Raw genomic sequence first — 21,569 nt, forward strand, 5'->3', positions numbered from 1 at the left:
CTGTTTGGACAATAAGGGAAAATGAACAGTACAAACTAGGGGTTCTTCAGAAAATGAAAGTTATGGTATTCAGGAAAATAGGGATTCGAGGGGAATTTCTTATTCAACACAGGACAGGAATTGGAAAACCCTGAGAAATAATGTTCCATAGTTTACCCTTCAACGTGTATATAGGTAACTTAGAGAAATTAAAACAATAGCTAGGTATGTCTGTTCTAATTGAAAAGTAATTTTAAATTTCATGGAAACATGAAAAAGGAATTGTCTCCACCTAGAAAGTCACCTTGGCACTGTCTGTGTTGGGAAGATAATTTGTCTTCCAGACTACCATTAAAAAACAAAAGAAGCTGTTTCAAAAGCATTAATAATTAAAAGAAACAGGTGGTAATTTATGTTTTTAATTGCAAGCAGTTGTGAATGTTTATTGAATACTGAGTATCAGCATGGTTTGCTGTCCTTGTATTTCTTTTAAAGAAATTCTTTTGTGTATTTCTTGTGAAACTCATCAGCTTTAAAGCGTCTGTCATTTTTTTGTCTTCAAGGAAGGTAATTAAGAACTGATCAACAAATCTAATTAGACGTAAAAGCATTTACATATTAGATAGTTGAGAGAGCTAATATAAGGAGAGAATGCCAAGGTTAGGAGAGTTTACATATGGAAGACAATGGGTAAGAGGTCTTATGAACTGAATAAAATAATACAGAAAATTATTCGAGAGAACATGTTTGCATCCTTCTGTCTGTAAAGAAAGATTGCTTGCAGTAAAGGTCTAAAGATGAAAAGAATAAACATGTTCCTCTGGAGACAACTACTTTACACTTCAAGATTAATAGCCTGATAAAGAGTTGCCTCAAGAGGTTGTAATGTTCCATAAAATAATACTTTTGCTCTCTAGGGTTACCTGATGTTATTCCTTTGGAGCTTTGCAAAAATATGTATCAGCCAAAGTTAGAAATGCAGGTCAATATGATTCTGTGAACTAAAATAGTGTATGCATTCCTGAGTTCCTGTTCTACATCTGGCATTGTCGAGGACTCAGGGAGATTGGACCCTTTAGTATTCTAGTTGATCCTTTCTAGTGTTGTGAGTCAGAAAACAATGTAGGTTTAACAGAAAATGCTGTGTTATTTCTTTGCATTTTAAGGTAGAGGAGGGGATTAAGAATGTGTCATTTAACTACCCACTGGAATTTTAGCTGCTTTGTGACTTCTGTGTAGATATAAACTGTGTGGAGCATTGAGATGGCCAGCTCTAGAAACAGAGTTTTCATTCTCTGTCTGTTGCTCCCCAGGACTAGCTGGCCACTCCCTAATTACCCTGTTCTAGGGAACATGGTGGAAAAGGAATTACCATCTGTTATAAAATTGCAATGTTATTGCCTCTTCAGGTTTCTTCTAACACTATGACAGTGTAGACAAAACTGGGAGAGAGGCAGAACGGAGAGAAGTCTGTCACACACTGTCTTGTGTTCTGCTTCTCTTCCAATTAAAAGCAAGTGTTATTTAGATAACTTAATGAAATTGTACCCATCAAACTTAATAGGCCAGGCTGAAGATGTAATCAATTTTATCAAAAGTAGGTATTTTTCCTTGCTGGTTAATAAAGAGTCTTTAACTTTGCATGTCACGCATACATCACAACCTAAGCATGTACCAAGTTAAACCATTGTTAAAAATCCAAACTTAGAAGTACTAAAGAAGAAAAATTAAATGTTTCTTACTCTATATTGAATGTAATGGTAACAAGGAGTACAGTGGTAGTACTCACTGTTTTATTGTAGTTTTTAAATGAATGGCTTTCCTACAGCTCTGTTGTGAGCTAGCAGCATGTGATGGCTTGTGGTTTTGACAACAGTCTTGGATTTGTCCTTTCAGAGTACCTGACAGTGTTTTCCCAGATGATTGCATTCCATGATCCAGAGCTGAGTAACCACCTCAATGAAATTGGGTTTATTCCAGATGTAAGTGCTAAGGGTCCTTATAAGTATTATTCAAAGGAATTTAAAAAATGGAAAATGAGAGAAACTGGAATGAGGTGCCTTTCCAAGCTGCTTCAGTAGCACTTTGACAAAAGCACAAGTTCCATATTAACAGACCTTCCTGAATATACTGATTAAATGGTTTGATTCTTGTTTTATGTGCTTCAGTCCTTCCTGTTCTGCTGGGATGGTAAATACAATAAAAATACTACTAGCCAGTTATTGTAACTTAAATTAATCTTAAAAGATATATATACATTTATTTTTGAAATGTGGGTTAGTATGCCAAAAATAGTGTACTCATAAAGTGCTAATAGGAAAATTACTGCAGCTAATTGAATGCACTTGATTAACACAAATTACACATTATTTTGCAAGTAACAGAAGAAGTATGTGATCGTCTATCTTGTAGGTATGTCAGACTTTGGAAAATGCTAAGCAGTCATTTGCTGGAGTGTCTCAAGTAGGGGACAAGTGCATAAAACAGATTCAAGTTTTATGCTTCCATTGAAAATAAAATTTCTAAGATGGAGGAAAATGAAAACTGAGAACACAGCCAAAACATAGTAGAGAGGATGGGCTTTATTGGAAAAAGCAAAACAAGGCCTTCTTTAGAGGCTTACTTCTAGCTAATGTGCAAGGATTAACAGCAACATTTAGGTTCCTGAGGGAGAATCAGTTTTGCAGCATCACTATATAAATGCATTTAGTGCTGATTTTTTTTAAGGGCTGCAGTTGACCAAAACAGTTCTTCTGTGTATTTTGTCCAGGATGCTAGTTCCCGATAAAGAGTTAGAGATGTAATTTCCCTGACCACTTTACAGGTCTTTGTGTGGGCTACTAATCTGTAGCAACCCATCTTGGGTCTTATCTGATATTTCAGCAGCTCCTTGTGGCTGTTTATACAGTTTTAATTCTCCACTGAAGACTTTCAAGGTACAAGTTAGATGGAATAGTTTGAAATCACATGTTTTGCTGTATTTTAGTTTTTGTTGTTCTAGTCACTGGACAGTACATTGCCATACATGAGCCTTGTCTCCAAATCTGACAGTCTATAGATGATTAGGTAATATAGTAAACAATTGCAAAAGATGATTTTTTTTAACTCTTGCATTGAATAAAAATGCAAGTTCTAAAGTTAACACTAACCTCTGAAGAGAAGTCGTCCTTTCTGAATTATCTGTCAGGGTTCAGGTTTTTTATTTTGTAAGTAAAAGTTGTTCTGCCTTTTCGATTAGTCAGAGAGGTGATTTTTTGTAACTGTACCAAGGCAGCACAGGATCCATCAAGGTGAAGGATATGCACTGTAGTAATGAGATCTGAACCAGTTTCGTGCTTGAGTACTAATCCTATCAAAGTAAACCCTGATTAATCTTTCATCATTGAAACACAGGCTCTGCTGCAGGGAAGATTGTGTTCCTGGCACCCTTCTCATTTGCTTCAGGTCACGTAGCTCTCAGAATATTGAACACTACTGAAGCTTGAGTCGTTGTGAATATTATTAGCTGATGTGGTGCCTGGATTAAGTACATTGCTGTGGCTATGTGATTTACATATAAATAGAGGGATGATATATACAGTGAATCTTACAGTTCTTCTTTGCTTACTCTCCCCAAGTTTATAATCTTCCCCACCCAGAATAACGCTTTATAACACATTCCTTATTTACTGACTAAGCAGTGAATTTCCGTATTCTGACCCTAAACAGCAGACCATGTTAAAATGAAGAAAAACAAAAGAGTGTACAGTGTTGCTCACATCTCAGCATTTGCCATAAATTACCCTAAAGCACTTCCAGCTGAGAATTATGGAAGGTAGACACAGTTTTCATGTGTCCACTAGCATACAAGGAAACTGATTCCAGTTCCTTGATATTGTTGTGCTGAAGCTGCTGGCACAGGTAGAGGTACCTTAGCTTGGTTTTGGTGATATGCAGAAGGTGTCAGTAATAGGGCTTCATCTTAAAACTCCTGCCCTTGAAGTACTTTCTCTCTTTGTCCTGTTACACAATTACCTGAAGATGAATCTGGAGGACAAGTTTCTTGCTGATATTTTTTCTTGTGAAGAAAGTGATCGTTCTTTAAATTTTGTTTGTGTAGGTACATATAGGTGGGTATAATCTAATATTAAAAATGTGATTCAATTTACCTTATCTTTTGCACCTTTCTGTAGCTTTTAAATAGATGATTGTCTAGGCACCATATAGCTAAGTATATGTGTGTGTATTTCAAATGTGGACTAGGGAGGTGAAAGATCAGGACTTTGTAGAATAGACAATTTCCTTTGGAAGAGACCTACAAGATTCATGTTGTCCAACTGCCTGACCATGTCAGGGCTGACTTAAAGCGTGCTCTTAAGGGCATTCTCCAAATAGATCCTAAACACTGACAGTCTTGGGGCATCAACCAGCTTTCTAGGAAGTTTCTTCCAGTGTTTGACCACCTTCTTGGTAAAGAAAAGCTTCCTGATGTCCAATCTAAATCTACCCTCATGCAGCTTTGAACAGTTCCAGCATATCCTGTCTCTGGATCCAGGGAGAAGAGCTCAGCATTTCTCTCTCTGCCTCCCCCTCTAAGAAGCTGTAAAAAGCATAAAAATAGTAGTTAACAACTGAAAATTAAAGCAAAAAAGCAGCAGTTGGGACAACTCAGCAAAATAAAGTTCCACTTATTTTTGGACAACACTGTTTTACACATACGTCAAATGGGAAGAAAAAAAAAAAAAAAAAAACGAAACAGGCATTTAATAGGCTGGGAGAAAAAAGCCAAACCTCTTTATGTTTGGATTTGGCACCTGATATAAACTGCAATATATGGTACAGCTAAAGTATATTTAGAAAATAGTGATACTTTTTCTGAATAACTTATTATTGAAGGAAGTTTTTCCTCTGATTTTAACAAATATAATGCTGTAAGACAAGGAGGTGGTGATAAGCCTGAAGAGGTTATGGATCCTATTAGCAAGCAAGGAAAGGAAAGGCAGAACACGGGTGGCATTGCTTCCTGATGCAGAGCAAAATTATAATTATGGCACTGCTCCTCTCAAGGTCTCTAAAAAATGTTTTACAGGCTCTTTTTTAATGTGGCTTATTCTCAGGCTGTTTCAGCGGTTCAGATGCTGCTTTGATTACGCATTAGGTTTAATTCCCAGCTCTGGAGAGTTAAGTGTCAAGTAAAACCACAACGCCCGTAGGTTTCAGGGTTCGCCCCGAAGGGTTGGAATCCTCTTTTCCTGGAGCTCGTTGCTCGGGAGGCGCGGTGCTGTTCCGGGCGGCGGCCGCTGGAGGGCGCCGTTCACCAGCGCTCTGTGCAGTCCTGGTCCGAGCGCATCCCGGAGTCTGTCCTGGAGTCAGAGCCCCTCCGCCTTCCCTTTCACTGCCATCGGGGAGTAACGCCACCCGCGTTGTGCCTTCCCTTCCCTCGCTTGTTAATAGCATCCGTAACCTCTTCAGGCTTACCAACACCTCCTTGTCTTAAAGCATTACTTTTTTTAAAGTCAGAGGAAAAAACTCCCTTCAATAAAAGCTTGCCTGACACCTTCTACTTAAATTGTTTGACCTACTTTTTGTGTCACTGCTGATAGGTTTGGTGAGGATGGGTTAGAGCAAAGCAGTGATTTTCCTTGTGATTACCTTTTAATAATCTTCAAAGCTTCTCATTCCACGTACTCTCCTGTATATTTCTGTGTAAATGCATACGTGGTAGAGGTGTTTGTGAAATTAGGAGAAAATGAGGATCTGCTTTGGTAAAACCTCTTAATCATATCTATGAAAAGGAGAAAATAATTGCTTTTAAATACCAAGGAAATAATGTGGTTTGCCTAATATATGTGCCTTCAAAGAGGACCCTCAGGACACTAGGCTTGTTTTCCTACTGCATGGGAAGCAAGATATTGCATACAAACAAGCAGATAAACAGGTCTTAGCTGATCACAACCCCTGCAGGGGATATTTCAGGGAACAGGATATGTTATTATTCCTATGGTGCCTTCTGTTTAAAACATGATGTAGATGTACTCGGAAATAGAATCATTGTATTATAAGATTAAAATGATGATAGAAATTGATTTGATTTGGATTTGGAACTCTTAAATTCCACTGGTGGGCTGGAGGTCAAGTTTCATAAAAGCCTGCTGCGTATTAAAAGTGGTCAACCAGTCATTGAACCTTCCTAAGTTTAGGGAAAATATGGTTCTGATGCTCAGATGGAGGCATAGGAATAAAATTTAGAGAGAGCTGAAGGCTTTCAGCAAATGTGTGCATCATTTAGTCAGAGCCATAACACAGTTCAGAGTTTATGGAATAAGAACTGATTTATTAACATAATATCAATTATGTTTTCTGCTTCTAATTTTTTTTACTTCCAGGAAAAGCTCAATAGGAGGATTAATTTGCACTTTTTATGAGTTAAAAAGTAATATATTAAGCTTTATGTTTAACTGTAAATCTTCATAGCACATGAGCTATGCAGCTGAGTAAAATTTAACAATGATTGTCTCGCTCTTGCATTCCTAATTTATGGAAACTTTCTGCACAGTTTGATGTTTCAAAATAATAAATTTTCTTGCCTAAATACTTCATTGAAAAATTAGAAATTCTTAAGGTGCCATAAATGCTTAGCTCTTCTTTCTCTGTGTGATGTCATGAGTTTGAAAGTTTACAGACATTAAAGGTTTTCTGTAGCTGTTGTAGCAGCACAAGTCTTGTAAAACCATTTTCTTCCATAGTGAAAAAGATATATTAAATCGAGTAAAAAAGTTTATGTTTTTTCAGGCATCCTTGGCAAATTTTTGCTTAGGTTATTGAGAATTGCAACAGTTTAGTGGAGTAGGTTTTTGAGTTCTTTAACACTTTGGAGGTTATACTTTGCAAACCAGCCTAGTAAGGGCAGTGTTTGGAGGTTTTTATTGCTTTCACTACAGTGTCACAAACTAATAATTTGAAAAATTTGGGGATGAAAAAATTTTCTGAGAGTTTGTGTGATAGAAAATCTGCCACTCCAGTTACTTTCCTTTCTACATGAATTCATGCAAAATAGAGGAGTTTTTAATGTAGCTGACAATTGTCATAGACAACTTGAGTTCTCATTAACTTTTTTTTTGTCTTATTCTCTCTATCACCACCTTTGGCAGCTTTATGCAATTCCTTGGTTTCTTACAATGTTTACACGTGAGTATGGTTTTTTTTTCCCCTCTGATTAAATGTTCTGATATTTCTTAAGCTTAATTTTTCCCACTTTTCCAGCTGAGGCCTTTCTTAATTGGTATGATGGGTCATTTAGTAGGATGCTTACAATTTGCAAGGATGTGTTGTGGAAAACTATAACAGTGGAAAACTCTGCAGTGCCTGTCACTTACTTTCTGCCCTGATATGGCAATAATTAGTATCTCCCCTGCTTTTTTGAGTTGTTGTTGTTTGATTATTGTATGGTTATTACGTAGTCATTGTTATTATCTGGATAATTTTACGTGTGCAGTATTTAGGGTGTATTCAGAGGAAGCTGTTATCTACTGGAAAAAGAGGTAATAATAGTTAAAAAGCAAAACCAAACCACACCACCATCCCCTGCCATCACTCAAATAATGTAAGAAAGAGAGTGACTTTGTTTTTGAAGATAATCATATTTTTGTTGCCACACTGTTATTCTGGTGACGCTGGTTTACTGTTTTGTGCACATATATTGGAAAAAAAGAAGAGCTTTCTAATTTGGTGAGTTTTAACTAAAGAGAACAAAGTTAATAGATCAAGTCTAGAAAGCAATTTAAGAAACTTCTTTTCTCAAAAATCTTTGATTCTTTTCATGTCAGACCAACAGTGGCAGATGTTGAATTTAAATTTCTAAAAAAAATGGCAGAATGAAAAGAGCTGATAGATTATTTCTCTGATAAAATACCAAAGAATTTAATGTGAGATTCTTGATTGAATTTCCTGAAGATTTTGACTGTAAAGCACTGGTTCTTGAGGTTGTCCCTTTTTGTATACCCTTCATGAGCATTGCTACATTTGGAAAACTAAGGAAATGGTTTCCTTAAGCAATCAATTGCAATGAAGTCTTAGAACTTTTAAGTTGGAAGGTAGCATATTTTAAGAGAGCCGCCTTCAGCTTTATATATAAAATCTTGCTGCTTTAAATAGGCCTTTTTCCTTGCCTTTTTTTTTTTTTATTCTGCCAATTTTTCTTTATTCTGATCATTTTTTTGTCTAATTGTAAGTTGCTGATCTTATTAACTTGTTAATGTTGTCTTATTGTGAAAAACTGATATGCATGCCGTAATACATAATTGTACTGTACCAAAAGAAAAATAAATCGCCTAATTCCTGACATACTTGAAATATGAAGGACCATGTGCTTCCAAGCATTCATTAGGAAAAGAAGACTATGATTTCCAGAATAATCAAGCTGCATATGAAGATGAGCATGATCCTAAACAGGTTGAGTCCTCTTTGCTCCCAAATAAAAAAGAAATCACTCAAGATAGGAGAGGAAAGAAGTACACAGGCAACTCATTAACCCTGTTATTGTGTGCATATGCTTATAGAGGTCTATTTATTGTGCTTATTCATTATGCAGATGTTTTTCCTTTGCACAAAATTTTTCACTTGTGGGACACGTTACTGCTTGGAAATTCCTCCTTCCCGTTCTGTATTGGAGTTGCCATACTTCAACAGCTGAGGGATCGTCTTCTGGCTAATGGATTCAATGAGTGCATTCTCCTTTTTTCAGACTTGCCAGGTACAGAAAATACTGTTTCTTTCTTTTTTCTTTGTCTCCCCCAGTGTGTTTCTAAATATATGTTTTGAAATCGTGGTAGATTTAGGTAAACTCACTGCCAGAGTGTATGGTAGTTAGTTGAAGTCTTTTTGCTGTCATCAGCAAGAATGCAGTAGGATTGTTATTTGCAGGTGAAGACTGGAGTATTTTGTTGTGAAATTTAGAACTTTTTAAAATAATTCAAAGCAACTGTTTGCAGTCATGCCACATATAGACCCAATCAGTTAATATGAATTATTTTTGCTAATAAACTGAGTACAAGTCTGAATAGTCCTTTTCCTCTTTGGTGCTGGTATTAGCATGTTTTCCTTTCGAACATAATTAAACTTTTACTGTGAAAGTAATTAATGTAAAAGGATTAAGGAAAGCAGTATAGAAAACCATTGGAATTACTTTTTAAAACATTTCTATTTGAAATTAAAAGCTTTAGAATAACTTTCAAAAGTGTATCAGAGTCTGCATGATCATTGTGCAGACATTCTGTGTCTTTGTTCAGTGCGAGGTAATTAACCTATCATACAAACTGGTACCTTACAAGAATATATAGCAGTTAGCCATGAAGTTTGGCTCTTCCTTCTGAGCAACTTCCTAGGAAGACAGTACAATGCATTTGAAACTGAATAAGCCATGCCACCTGAAAGCTGTGTTTTAATTTGTAGTAACACAAGTATGAAGGGTTGGTGCACTCAGAACATGCTTACGTTCTTGTATTAATTCCCTCTCTCCTGCTCAGGATCTTACTAGTGTTATACAGGTCTTAGGAAAGATGTTGGCATTGTTTTATATGTGTGGCTTTTCTTTTGATAACTCTAACTTTGGGGTAATTACTGGGCTAATTATGGATTTAGTTATCTCTATTTGAACACCATGTTTGCAATTCAGTAATTCATAGTTCATTTAAACAGAAGTAGGTCATCAGAAGAACTGAAAAAGAGAGTGAAGTTTGGAGGAGAATTTAAGAGGTCCTCTTAAGTGGTCCAGTCTCCACAACTGCAGAGTTTACGGAGGTCAGCAGTAGTCTAGGATATGGTACTAAGCAGATGAGGCTGAGTTCACAGTTGCATAAGTCAATGAGTTACCATAAATGAAGCTCTGTGATTTCTTTAAATACTGTTGTCAAAAATTGTCTCTTACTCTATATGCTTCTATATGATTCTGGATTTCAAAATCTGTCTCCTACTTATTAGTTTGGTATGTGCTATGCATTTGCTACTGTATTTTTCAATTTATAAGGACTTTAATTAGGCCGTTCCTTATAGTGTAGAATTTTAATTTTCAATCTATATGTTGAATGATTTCAAATGCTCGTGGTTAATTTAATGGGATACCTGCAGATGGCTGAAATGTGAGTGCTAAATGAAAAGATTGATTCTCTCCCCATCCTCTCCTTCGTCATGTGTTAGCTGTATGTCCTAGTTAAGTACAAATCCATTAATATTTAACTTATTTTATTGCCTAAGGTCATTTCTCCATATTTTTCTCTTTCTTGAAGGGTGCTAAATTATAGATTCCAATTTATCTTAAATCAGCTGATTTACTGACAATGGAAGTACTTTATGCCGAGGTCATGTACAATAACACATTAGTTCTTGTAATACATACGTGTTCATATAATAAAATTAGATCACTAAAGTCTATAGTGGCATAATGAACGTGTATTCTGCTGGTTTTAGTTGATGACAACTTTGCTGATACTCTGGTAGGAAATACAGGTTTCTGAGAAAATTTGTTTTCTTAAATGGTCATATCTGTGTTATTTAGGATGTCAGCAACGGTACAGTTGAATATTTTGAGATAAATTTAAAGCATACCATAAAATACTGCCAGTAAAACTACAGTGGGATAAATAATGAGGGTGAAAGACAATCCTAGTGTGTCTTAAAAGTTAAATGTTGTTGGTCTAGCTTAATCAGTAACTTTTTCAACATGTAAATCTCATAGCCTTGTGCCTTTGCCTTGTGACCTGAGTCTTATTTCTGTTTAAAAAGTATTGACTCATTATGCATTTTGTCAACTGTGTCTTCCAAACAAGACTTCTGTTATTTTGGTTATGATACTGTGTGCCAAGGTTGAGAATTTTCTAAAAGTAATTTACAAATAGCCTTCACCTGAAAATACATCACTCTCAGGAAGAAATTGTGTTGTTTAAAACATCTACAATAATTTTATACTAAGATCAGTTGTTGCTCAACAGTCTGAAACTTCTGCGATTTTTAAGTTTTTTGTGCACTGCAATGGCTTATTTCAGCCTGCTAGTGGAAGCAACTTCCTTTCCAGACTGATAGAGGTATTTTATTGCAATATTGAAACTTTGTTGAACACTTTTAAGATTTCTTGTTTCTACAGAACAAAAACCCCACTGCCTAATTTCCAGTGCAGTGTATATAGCACAATTGGAATTATTGTTTTTTGAAAAAAGCGGTGTGAGGAAAACAAAGGGGCATTGTGTCATCATTGATCACTTGGCTCTGAAAACCCTTTCCAATACTTGTCTCAAAGCTTTGGCCATGTTTTATCTATAAAGCAAATACAATTGGGCAATACTTGCTATTTTTGGAAGCTCTGTTGGAAATTTTTATTTATTTATATATTGTTCAAACAATGTCCTAACAGCTTAGGAAATTTATTTGAAGATTTTGACAAAATAATTGCCTAATTAAGAATACTGAAAAATCCTTTTGCAATAAATGGCCTTGTTCATTCCTTGTGGAACTGTGTGAAGGAGGCATATAAGCAACTGCTAAAACTTGAATAGAATTGGATTGTTTAGGAAATTACTAGCCCAAAGTGCTGGAATTTTTTAATTTAAATTCTCTTTCTTTTTTTTTTTCATATTTTTTCCTTGTGTTTCAGGGGCTCTCTTAAGTACAAATTTTATTCAAACAATAAACAATAAATACCAGAGAATATTTGAGAATATTTGGGAATATTTGAGACAGACAAACAAAACCAAGCCTAGAATTTGGTAAATTTTTTACCTGTAGTTTTGAGACTTAGTAAATTTTGTCTTATTCAGGTGATGCAGAGAGAGCAAAGACATTACACATTACCTTTGTTTTTCCTGTAAGTCTGACATGTAGCAGAATGTGTCAGGAAAATGAAAATGGTAAGAGTGACACTACTATGGTGAGATTCCTGAGGTACCAACAGCAGAGACAGGACTCTGCTTTCGAACCAGTGCTGATTTGTACTAAGCCAGTCTGGATATCCCTTAACCTCACGTATCAACAGATTTACAACCCAGAAATCTTTTCATGCCCTGAAGACCAACTGTGTATGTTTACTTTTAAATGTGCAGTTTTGCTTATAGCTTAGTCTTTAGAATCTTGATGTAAGTTTGTGTGATAATGCCCATGATTCAACTCAAAAATTATGGTTGTTGTAATTTGACTTGATTACCAAGTTCATTGCCTGCTGTACAAGGAGTGCAAAGTCAACAGCAGCTTTTGTTAGGAAGCATCCAGACACTTACAGGTCTTTGCAAACAGTTGAAGGATCCTTAGACCAATCTACACCCACCTGCAGTGGGTGCAGTAAACACCCATTTGCAGTGCCTGGCAAACTGCTCTTCCTCCAGTGATCACTGCCAATATCAGAGCTGACATACAGAGATGAGTTAGGGACTTCTGAGAACTGATGAAAAGATGGAGACGTTGATGAAAAGATGTTGTTAGACAATAGGGAAATGCCAGGCCTAAATATGAGATAAAACCTATTCAAACAAACCTTTTAGGTTAGTTCAATAATCTTCTGTAATTTTGGAGCAAGAGGAGCATTCATTCTTTTAATGCTGTGCGCCTTAGGAAGGTGGTTTTTTGCTCACTCCGGACTAGTCAGTGCTTCCAAAGGAAGAACCTTGACCTCAGATGGGGAGGTTATAAAGACTGACGGAAAAAAAGCAAGCCAGTGCAATGAGGAGCTACAGTAAAATGGGTAAAGTGTAAAACTTTGTGAGACACAGGCATGTAGCTTTAAAATGCAAGATCTGGCTATTGTCAAACCGCAGACATAAATTATTCTCCAGGGCACAGATTGTTCTAATGTGATAGAAATTATTATATCCATTGTCATTCTAGTGATGTGCCAAAATGCTGAATCCTGGATGGTCGAAGCCATAGGAATTGAATTCAAGGAAGGATTGCATCCAGCTTATAAATGGACTGAAGGTTAAAAAATAGTGGAAATTCTCTACTAAGATCATAGGGAGCAGTTCTGAATGATGCATTTCCCTTGACAGCAGCAAAGTTAGACATATCAGAAGGCTCTACTTTAGATATGTTTCTGACCCTAGGTAGTTACTGTTTTACTTTCTGCTGTTCTCCTTCATAAAAATCCTTTGTCTGCCCACATCTGTGACCCATACACTTTTATTGTACTGGAATTTCTGGTGGTTCAGCATTTAGTTAATATAGATCTGATAAGAGGAAAAAATGACAGCTGGCCACCAAATCCACACAGAGATGGTGGGTGTTTAGTGCCTGTTCCCATTTGTTTTACTGCTCCTCCAAGGAAAACATAAGGAGATTAAAACACCACCTGTAAAGGGACTTACAGGGATACAGTGGTATTTCATATTCCAGTGAGCAGTATGAAAAAAAAAAATCATACAGTGTTTTGATTAGGGTTTGACCTTTTTCATGCACTTTTGAAAATATCTTACTGCTTAGATTAAGGCTCTGAGGAACAGAAGCCATAACAGTGCTTCTGAAAGGAAACTTTTTTAGCTTCGGCTACAAAATTTTGACATATCACTCTGTTGTTGTTCATGGGAGATGGCTCTGGGAAGTATTTTGCTGTGGAGCTAGTGAAGTTGACTACCTTTTTCACGTTACAATATAGCTGAAGAAAAACAGCACTTTGGTCGCTTTCACATGACACACATGATAATGGTGTTGTAACTATGACAAAAATATTGATTGGAAATATCAAAAGACATCAAAATTTAAAAGGAAATCACTTTTCCTAGTTTTCTTTTCTTGAAATATGTAGGTCAGGCTGATATTTAAGGAAGCATCTTTTTCTGAGAGTGGTGCTCATCTTTGCTATGTTAGATGGCTTTTTGGAGATGTAGGTGTATTTCATTACGCAGTTCCTCAAGATTATTTGCTTTAGGACAGAAGCAGAGAGATTTGTTAGGGCTCACCAAGGCTGTCTGTTAGTGTCAGACTATGTAAGACTGATGTTGTTTTACCTGAAACTTTTCCAGTCATGGTGACACAAAAAAACCAGTTAGATTACAGATTCTACCCTCTTGAGACTAAAGAGACATGCTGGAGTGGGCAACACTATAAGAAAAAATACTGAAATAGTTTATTGTAGTCTGTAGTTGTCACTGGCAGAAGAAAATCAAATACATATCCTTTAGCAAAGGGCTGTCTGCCACAAGAGATGGTGCTTCATAAAAACGTGAAAAGTGAGTTCCTCAGTCGAACTTTCCTAGTCCATGTCTTAAAAACAGTCTGACACACAGCTTATGCCCCCTGTTTCTTGAAAGAACCCTGATCGTGCTCTCCATAGTGAAAAGCCACTTCAGAAAATAGAATAATCCGTTAGTCACGTAGGATTTTGAACACCTTTACACTGGAATAAAACGGAAGTACAAGAAGACAGAGTGTCAAACATATTAGCATTTCTGGGATTCTTGTCATGAACTGACAAAATTCAGGCTTCTCTCATGTTATTTATTTTCCTCATTACAAAGTTGTCATGGGAAAATATTTCCTTTTTTTCCCATTAAAACTACAAGCATAGCAACTGGTTCAGGATTAGTCTAATGCTTAGAGCAATACTGTGTACTAGACTTTTTTACTTTTTTCCTTTTACAATTGCAGAGAGCATTGCTGACAGAGCAAGGTGCCTCGTAGGGTATCTGTTTATAATTTTGTTATGCTGAATATGTTTGTTTGCTTGTACAGGTATAAGTGTTTTGCTCAATAATCTTTAGTTTTCTAACTGTTAATTGAGGAGAATTTTTAAATAGGCTGCACAAATAAAGCAGTATTATAAGTTCTTGATTGAAATGTCTGTTATCACCACTTTTCTATATGATTATAGATATATTTAGGGAATGTATATCTATCTAATAGAGATACACATTACTTAAATACAGATTCAAATGGCAGTGTAGGCTGAAACCTGGAAAAATCCTTTTGTCAAAACAAGGACTTTGAAATGAGGTTAAGTGAGCTCTCAGTGCTCTTATACTTTGGGATAGCTGTCAATTCCCTTTGATTTACTTTCACATAATGTTTCACTTTAACTCTTGCCTTGTAAAGCTGCATGAGGCATTTGATTCTCTCTGTCCAAATTTCTGCATTCTTAATGTCCTAAGAGTGTACTGGAGTTTAGTAGAAACCAGCAGGAAACCAAAACTAGGCATGGAGAACTAGAGCAGGGTTTCTACCTAAAGGTAAGACTTTTTTAATACTGCAAGCTTGGAATAAATTTCAGGATTGCATGGTTAATATTGAAGGGCAAAACTTGTTTAGGAAGGGCAGGTATCCCACCTGGGAAGATCTCACACTGTATGTGAACAATGTTGCCTGCATTATGAAAATGCTGATAAATAGTCTGGGTACCAGCAGGGGTGTGTGACTTCTTAAATTTTTGAAGTGATGCCTCTGTCACTTCAAAAATTCAAGAGGTCTGGCCAACCATCTGCAGGGGATAGAGGGGACAGCTGGACACATTGCATTTGGGCTTTAGAGCAAGGCTAGAAGAAGCTAGACAGTTTCTTGCTAATTCTTCAGTCTTTCTGCTTAAAAAAAGCATAGCAGCATTCTAAGGAGAAAAATCATGTAAGCAGTCATGTAAGCTGATAAACCACAAACTCATCTGTTGGGAATGCAACCCTGAAATGACAAACTTTTATGTCTTGAATGTACTTTAACACTTTCATGTGTAAATTCAAATGAAAATGTTAACTTGGTTCTTCAACAGAATAAGGGAACTTTTCCCCATAGTTTATGTGTAGGTTAATTATGCTGCAAGCTTTAAATAACTTAGAAAATGTACACTGACAAGGTTGGACTGCAGTTAGTTACTTAAAGCTAATAGCCTTGCTATGTGAAACACTAACATAGACTTGACTAGTGATAAACACTGACAGTTTTGGATCTCAGTAAGTTATCTACTGCAGTGCCAAATGGCTAGAGCATTTTTTTAGAAATGAAAGCAGTTTTGAGTATGGCTACATAAGCAAGACGGTTATCCTTCCTGTTTACAGTTGCTGTATTTGTGGGAAATAACATTTCAATCCTGAATAAGATGTTGCTTGCAGTTTGAGAGTGTTGCATGGTTCAGGATACTCATTAGGCAGCTGTAAATACTCTGTTTGTATTTGTCTTTACCTTGAGTTTTTCCATCATTGGTATGGGAATGAACAGGTCTAACTAGAGGCTTTCATCCTTTTCTCATGACAACAGGTACTCCTTTTCAGGATTACCTGAATTTTCAGGTAATCTTTGATCTTATTTTAAAAGCAGAAAGTTTGAGTTACTTCATGTTATTCCCTTAGGAAGGCTTACAAGAGAGCTAATGCAAAGGTCTTCAACTTACAGCTCTTAAGAGAGTCATCAGTTTTATAAACATGTGGCCTGGTCAGAGTTTCTGACTGTAGAATTTTTTACAGGTTTATACCCATTACACCTGGGAAATACATGAAGTAGCTCAGTCACAACTCAGATAGAAACCTCTAACAGCATGATCTCTATTTTGCATGCTAAGTTTTTTATTTGCGTATTACTTCTGTGAAGCAAAGATTTAGGATAAAGAAGTTGAGTTTCTCTAGTATTTCAGATTGTAAAACTGACTTAACAGATATTTAGCAAATATTATAACAACGAAAACATAGATAAACTGAAAAAAAGTTATTCCTTCAAAAATTGACTGTTGTTGGATGTTGTCTTGGTGGCACCACATGTTCGTCATCTCCATGGCTTTCTCACAAGTTTCTCCTCTGAGCTGACCTCTGCAATTTTGTAAACCTGTCCTTTTATGCATCTTCTGGTTATTATCTACCTATGAAGTAATGTTCATTTTTCTGCTAAGCTACTTTATTTCCCCTTGTGTATTTCTCAAGTTTTGCATAGTTTTGCTCTCTCTGACTATTTTAATTATATATTGGGAATTCCTGTGCTTCTGTCTTTAGCCAGTGTCCTACCCTGTGCTAAGACTGCTCCAGATGTCTTTAACATTTTTTGAGTTTGTAGAAATGTCTGCTGTTCAACAGCACTGGCACACCTCATAAAAATGTTTTAAGAGCACCTTCTTGTTGGAGCTTAGCTACAGTTCTTATGTAATCTATTTCTTTCTCAATAAGACATAGCATGTGGCATTTGGTGGTTGACTGACAGTAAAGCTTTACACTTTGTGCAGTCACATTCTGTGTCTTCCTTGCTCATGTCCATCCTGACACCATCAGGTTTCCATACTGGAAGGCATTCTTTAGTAAACCTTTCTAGTGAACTGCTGAGTCAGAGGAATTTTTACAATCACAAGAAAAGAATCCATATTTGCCCTTTATGCAGCCTAATGTCTAGGGAATAATTCACAGTGTTTACTGCTGCTTCTCTCTACTGCTGTCCACAAAAAAAAAAAAAAAATGAACTCACACAACTATCCTGCAATGTATAAAAGAAATAATGTAAAAAGAATAGTTTTGCATTGACCTTTTCATTTATAATAACCTTCTTACAGCAATAGATAAAGAGATGTTGAATAGAAATGTCACTTCTCTTCCTAGACTTGTCCTTTAAAATATGCACACTAAGTGTGTCTTTTTGTATGTCATCAGGAAAAAAGAGTTCATGGCCTTTCACCTCTACTTCTAAGAACAGGAATCAGGAGCTTGAACTGGCTGACCTATTCAGTACCAGAGCATTCATAGCGCAGGGATTTTCTGGCCTATTTGTGTGGCTGTGTGGTGAAAGCTGATGTTGCCTGGCAGAGTAGTAATAAAGTATTTGTGATGGAGATGTCAAACCAAGCTCATACTGCTGGTCTATTCCCAAAATGCAGAAGCAGTTTATTTTGGCTGAGTTTCTTAACTGGTATCCTGTTACCCAAGGAAAAGGGTCTGGAATTGATTAACTGCACACAAAGGCTTGGTCTGTGTAGATTTTCATTAGGAGGGAGCCATTCATCTTACGTTTTTCTTCATGACTTTACTTCACTTGCTGTGAGCAACATATGCACAACCCAGTTTTGCTGTAAAAATAAAAAATTATATGTGCTTTTGTCACAGGTGTATTGCATTTAAACTGATGCTTTTTTCAAGATGTGTTTCAAGTGCAGTCTACTTGTCTCCTGTATCTATAAAAATAAACCTTAAACTTATATAGCTTAAAAAGCAGCTATGTCAGACTGAGCTGTCCTTTTCAGTTGAGGCTGTGGATAGAGGAAGACAGCAACTTGGTAAGAAGTTATAGTTTAGCATGAAAAAAAGCAAAATGAAAAACAGAATAACCAGTAAGCTTAGTTCAGAAAAGAAGGAAAACCTTTCAGTAGGCTTAATGTTAGGATGGGGCCATGGCAAAGCCAAGATGCTACTGTTAGATCACTTTTCTTTCCCTTCTCTACTCCTGCCTTTATCAATTGCTGTATTATTTGCATATTTAGAAATGTAAGAGAAAACCTTTTGATTCTGAGCAATTAGCTGCTGCTATAGAGTTGTTTCCTGTAAGGCATGATTGCTGCTTGACTGTGAAATACTTGAGCTCATTTGAGCCAGAACTCCTAAACATAATGTTTGAAAATGAAATTGTGGCTTTGGTTCCTAAGATACTTGGGTTCTGGCTTTGCCTTTTAGAAATACAGGCACTCTGCTATTTTTCAAAAACAGTTTGAAGATGTACTAAGTTTTGAAATTATAACTTTTTTAATAGTATTTTTATAATATTTTAAGTCAGGCTTAAATTTTTTCACACTCCCCATTTAATGACACCATGTTATTCAGCACGTTTTCATTGCAGATTTTCCAATGAAATAATTTGTCCTAATAAAAACAGAAGGCACATCAATTTTAAACTACAAAATACCCCAGGGTTGGAGATGTTGGAGGGCACCAAGATGTTATGTGTAGATCTCCTTGAGTGAGCATGCCCTCTTCATCCTTTCTAAATGTTACTTTTCACGTGTTCTTCACACCTGGATCAAACCCTGCTTTCAGAAGAATATTCTTCTAAGTTGTTTGCTCGTGTCAAGTACTCTGGCATTCTGTTGAGGTAGTCTCTGTTCATTTGTTCATAGTCCTGTTCAAGAATCTAGGCTCTGACTTGACATATTTATGCTTCTGACATAGCAATGGTATGTTTCTAATAATGTGGAAGCTCCAATGTTTTCTGGCTTGTAATGCAGTGATTTAGGAGCAGGAGGAGTAAAGGCAGGATTAATGCTGTGTGAATGCAAAGTCTTGGGGAGATAACAAAAAATGGACTTTTCACTAGAGACTGACTCATTTGTCATATATTTGAAAGGGCATGGGAAGAAATTGGGATTGAAGTAGTGCAGCAGACCCTCAATTATTAGCCAGAAAGAGGAGAAAAGATCTTATCCAGCAAGGGTGCACAAGATTGCATTGCATTTTAGTTACTGACAGGAAGTGATTTTTCTTAAACCGAAATTGCAAACAAATGATGAAGAAGGGCTTGAAGTTTACTCAAGTGTGAAGCCTGTTCATGCAATGTGACTAATAAATATTCTGTAAATATTTATACCAGTTTAATGTAGTCCTGAATGAACTCCAATATCCTGAAAGTAATTGTTTTTTTAAAAAAATTCTTTCACCGCGCATAGTCTTGTCTCCCTTGTGGGTGCTAGATGTTGACTGTTCCCATTTTGTGTGCATGCATTTGCCTATGGTTTGCACATTGTTGGGGGGCATTTTGTGGTTGTGTGGCTTTTTTATTGTTACTTGTGGAAACCACAATTGCCTTGTCAGTAGTTTTTATTTTGCATTATTGAGAAGCACATCAATTAATTGACAGACTGTAAATTTGTTCTAGGCTTTTAATTGACAGCCTGTAGCCTGTTTTAGGCTTTTGATGGCTTCCCCCACAAACCATTAGAAATTCCGTCTTCTGTGGAGAGAAGAATTCCGTGGAGTTTCATTTTCAGCCATCCTCACTGTCCTCCTGAAATGCTGCTTGGAGAAATGAGAAACCAAGCGTTCCAAAATCACAGAACAACGGGCTCCTACATTTTTTACGTACACTCTGATGTGTGAGAACTGGTTATGTTTTTTACAAACAATCACATGGAAGGGATCACAAGGATCATTGAATCCATCTCCTGGCCCTGCAGGATACCCCAAGAGTCACACCATGTGCCTGAGAGTGTTGTCCAAATGCTTCTTGAACTCTATCAACTTTGGTGCTGTGTCCACTCTCCTGGGAAGCCTGTTCCAGTGTGCAAGCCTATTTTCCAGTTCTCTGAAGTTGATTTATTTTAGAATTAGAGAGTTTGTTTCTAGGAAAAATATTTTGACCTGTTTCAGTGTTTAACACTGTCAGTCTTGATTTCTGCTTTCAACTGGCATAGCTTTACTGCAGTGTTCCTATTCCATCCCTCAGTTCTCTGTTTTCAATTTCAGATATTTATTGGCTACTATGCCCTCTCACAGCCAAATAAATGCTTCTTGTGCCATTAATTATTATTTTTTAGATTTTTTTTTACTAGTTAAATTCCTCATTCATATCTTTTATTATAGAAATACTAATAATGTTTCCTTACCTAAAAATCTCAGGAAATGGGGCTTGTAACTCAGTTACAGCAGTCTCTTTCCAAAAAACCTTTCCAGAAACAAAACAAAAAAAGAAACCACAGCCCCCCTGTAAATGTACTACAGTCTTGAACTGAAATTCTAAACTTTATATAAATAAAATGAGTTTTCAGAAATATAGAAAAAAAGTGCAACTGTAATGACGGTGCTTTTGAGTGTTTTCTGAGCTTGAGGAATAATAACCAGTGAAAGGCATCTCTTCTCTTTATCTGAATTTAGAAATTGTGTGAAATTCTCCAGTTTTGTGGATTTTCCTTGGGAATGATGCTGAATAACAGCCTTCTATTACAGTATAGTTGAAAAATTGTTAGCTGCTGTTGAGACATCGCGTAGTCCATTTATCTTTGACACCTGTTGTCCCAAGCAGCTAGGGAGCCTGATGTTGTCAAGGAAAATTGTGATTTATTTTCACACATCCACCAAAAGCTTTTTTGAGCTAAAATTAAATTTGGTTAAGCCACAGCTTTACTCGCAGACTTTTCAGAATTTTAGAAGCAAGATAACTCGTAAGCATGTTGTCGTCAACAGAATTAAAGCATCTGCTGTAGACTGTATCCCACCTGAATACGGACAGCTTTTTGAATGGGAGAGTAATACATCACATCTTCCAGATTTTAAACAGTCAATAATCTCATCCAACTGGATTATTCTGCCCCAAGCTTCAATTTCAGCTTCTTCTTCTCACCACCCTGCTAATGACTGAGGTTTCTGGAGTAGTTCCCAGATTGATGGCAAGGGATCAAATCTGCTGATGGCAATGAGTGATTGATGGCAGTGCATCAAATCTGTTTGGGATATACAGATAAAGCCTGGCTACAATGCCTCTGTTTTCTCCATAGAAGCTAATGCTTTAATCTAAATTTGGAGTGTTGTAATGAATCATACAAAATGGGACAGACACAAGAAGTGCTGATATCCCTGCTGTTTGACTGTCGTACTATACCAGTTTTGTCATAAAACGCAAGCTAGGATTGTTTTTCTCTTCATGAGACCGCATACAGGGGAGATGCAAAACTAACCAGTCCTTTAATAGTGGTAAAA

The 21,569-nt window shown here is 36.5% G+C and overlaps 2 protein-coding genes across 2 annotated transcripts in view; one reads left to right on the top strand and one right to left on the bottom strand.

Moving 5' to 3' along the window:
* The window catches only part of NPNT (nephronectin), a 274,897-nt gene that overhangs the window by 153,016 nt on the left and 100,312 nt on the right, over window positions 1–21,569 (bottom strand). The window lies entirely within an intron of this gene.
* Window positions 1–21,569, top strand: part of TBCK (TBC1 domain containing kinase) — an 83,304-nt gene that overhangs the window by 33,987 nt on the left and 27,748 nt on the right. Inside the window, exons 19-21 of the mRNA XM_066317833.1 lie at window positions 1,876–1,961; window positions 7,110–7,146; window positions 8,549–8,710. Coding sequence (XP_066173930.1) covers window positions 1,876–1,961; window positions 7,110–7,146; window positions 8,549–8,710 — 285 coding nt within the window. The remainder of the gene's footprint in view (window positions 1–1,875; window positions 1,962–7,109; window positions 7,147–8,548; window positions 8,711–21,569) is intronic.

Source organism: Sylvia atricapilla, chromosome 4 (genome assembly GCF_009819655.1).
Source record: "Sylvia atricapilla isolate bSylAtr1 chromosome 4, bSylAtr1.pri, whole genome shotgun sequence".
NCBI lineage: Eukaryota > Metazoa > Chordata > Aves > Passeriformes > Sylviidae > Sylvia > Sylvia atricapilla.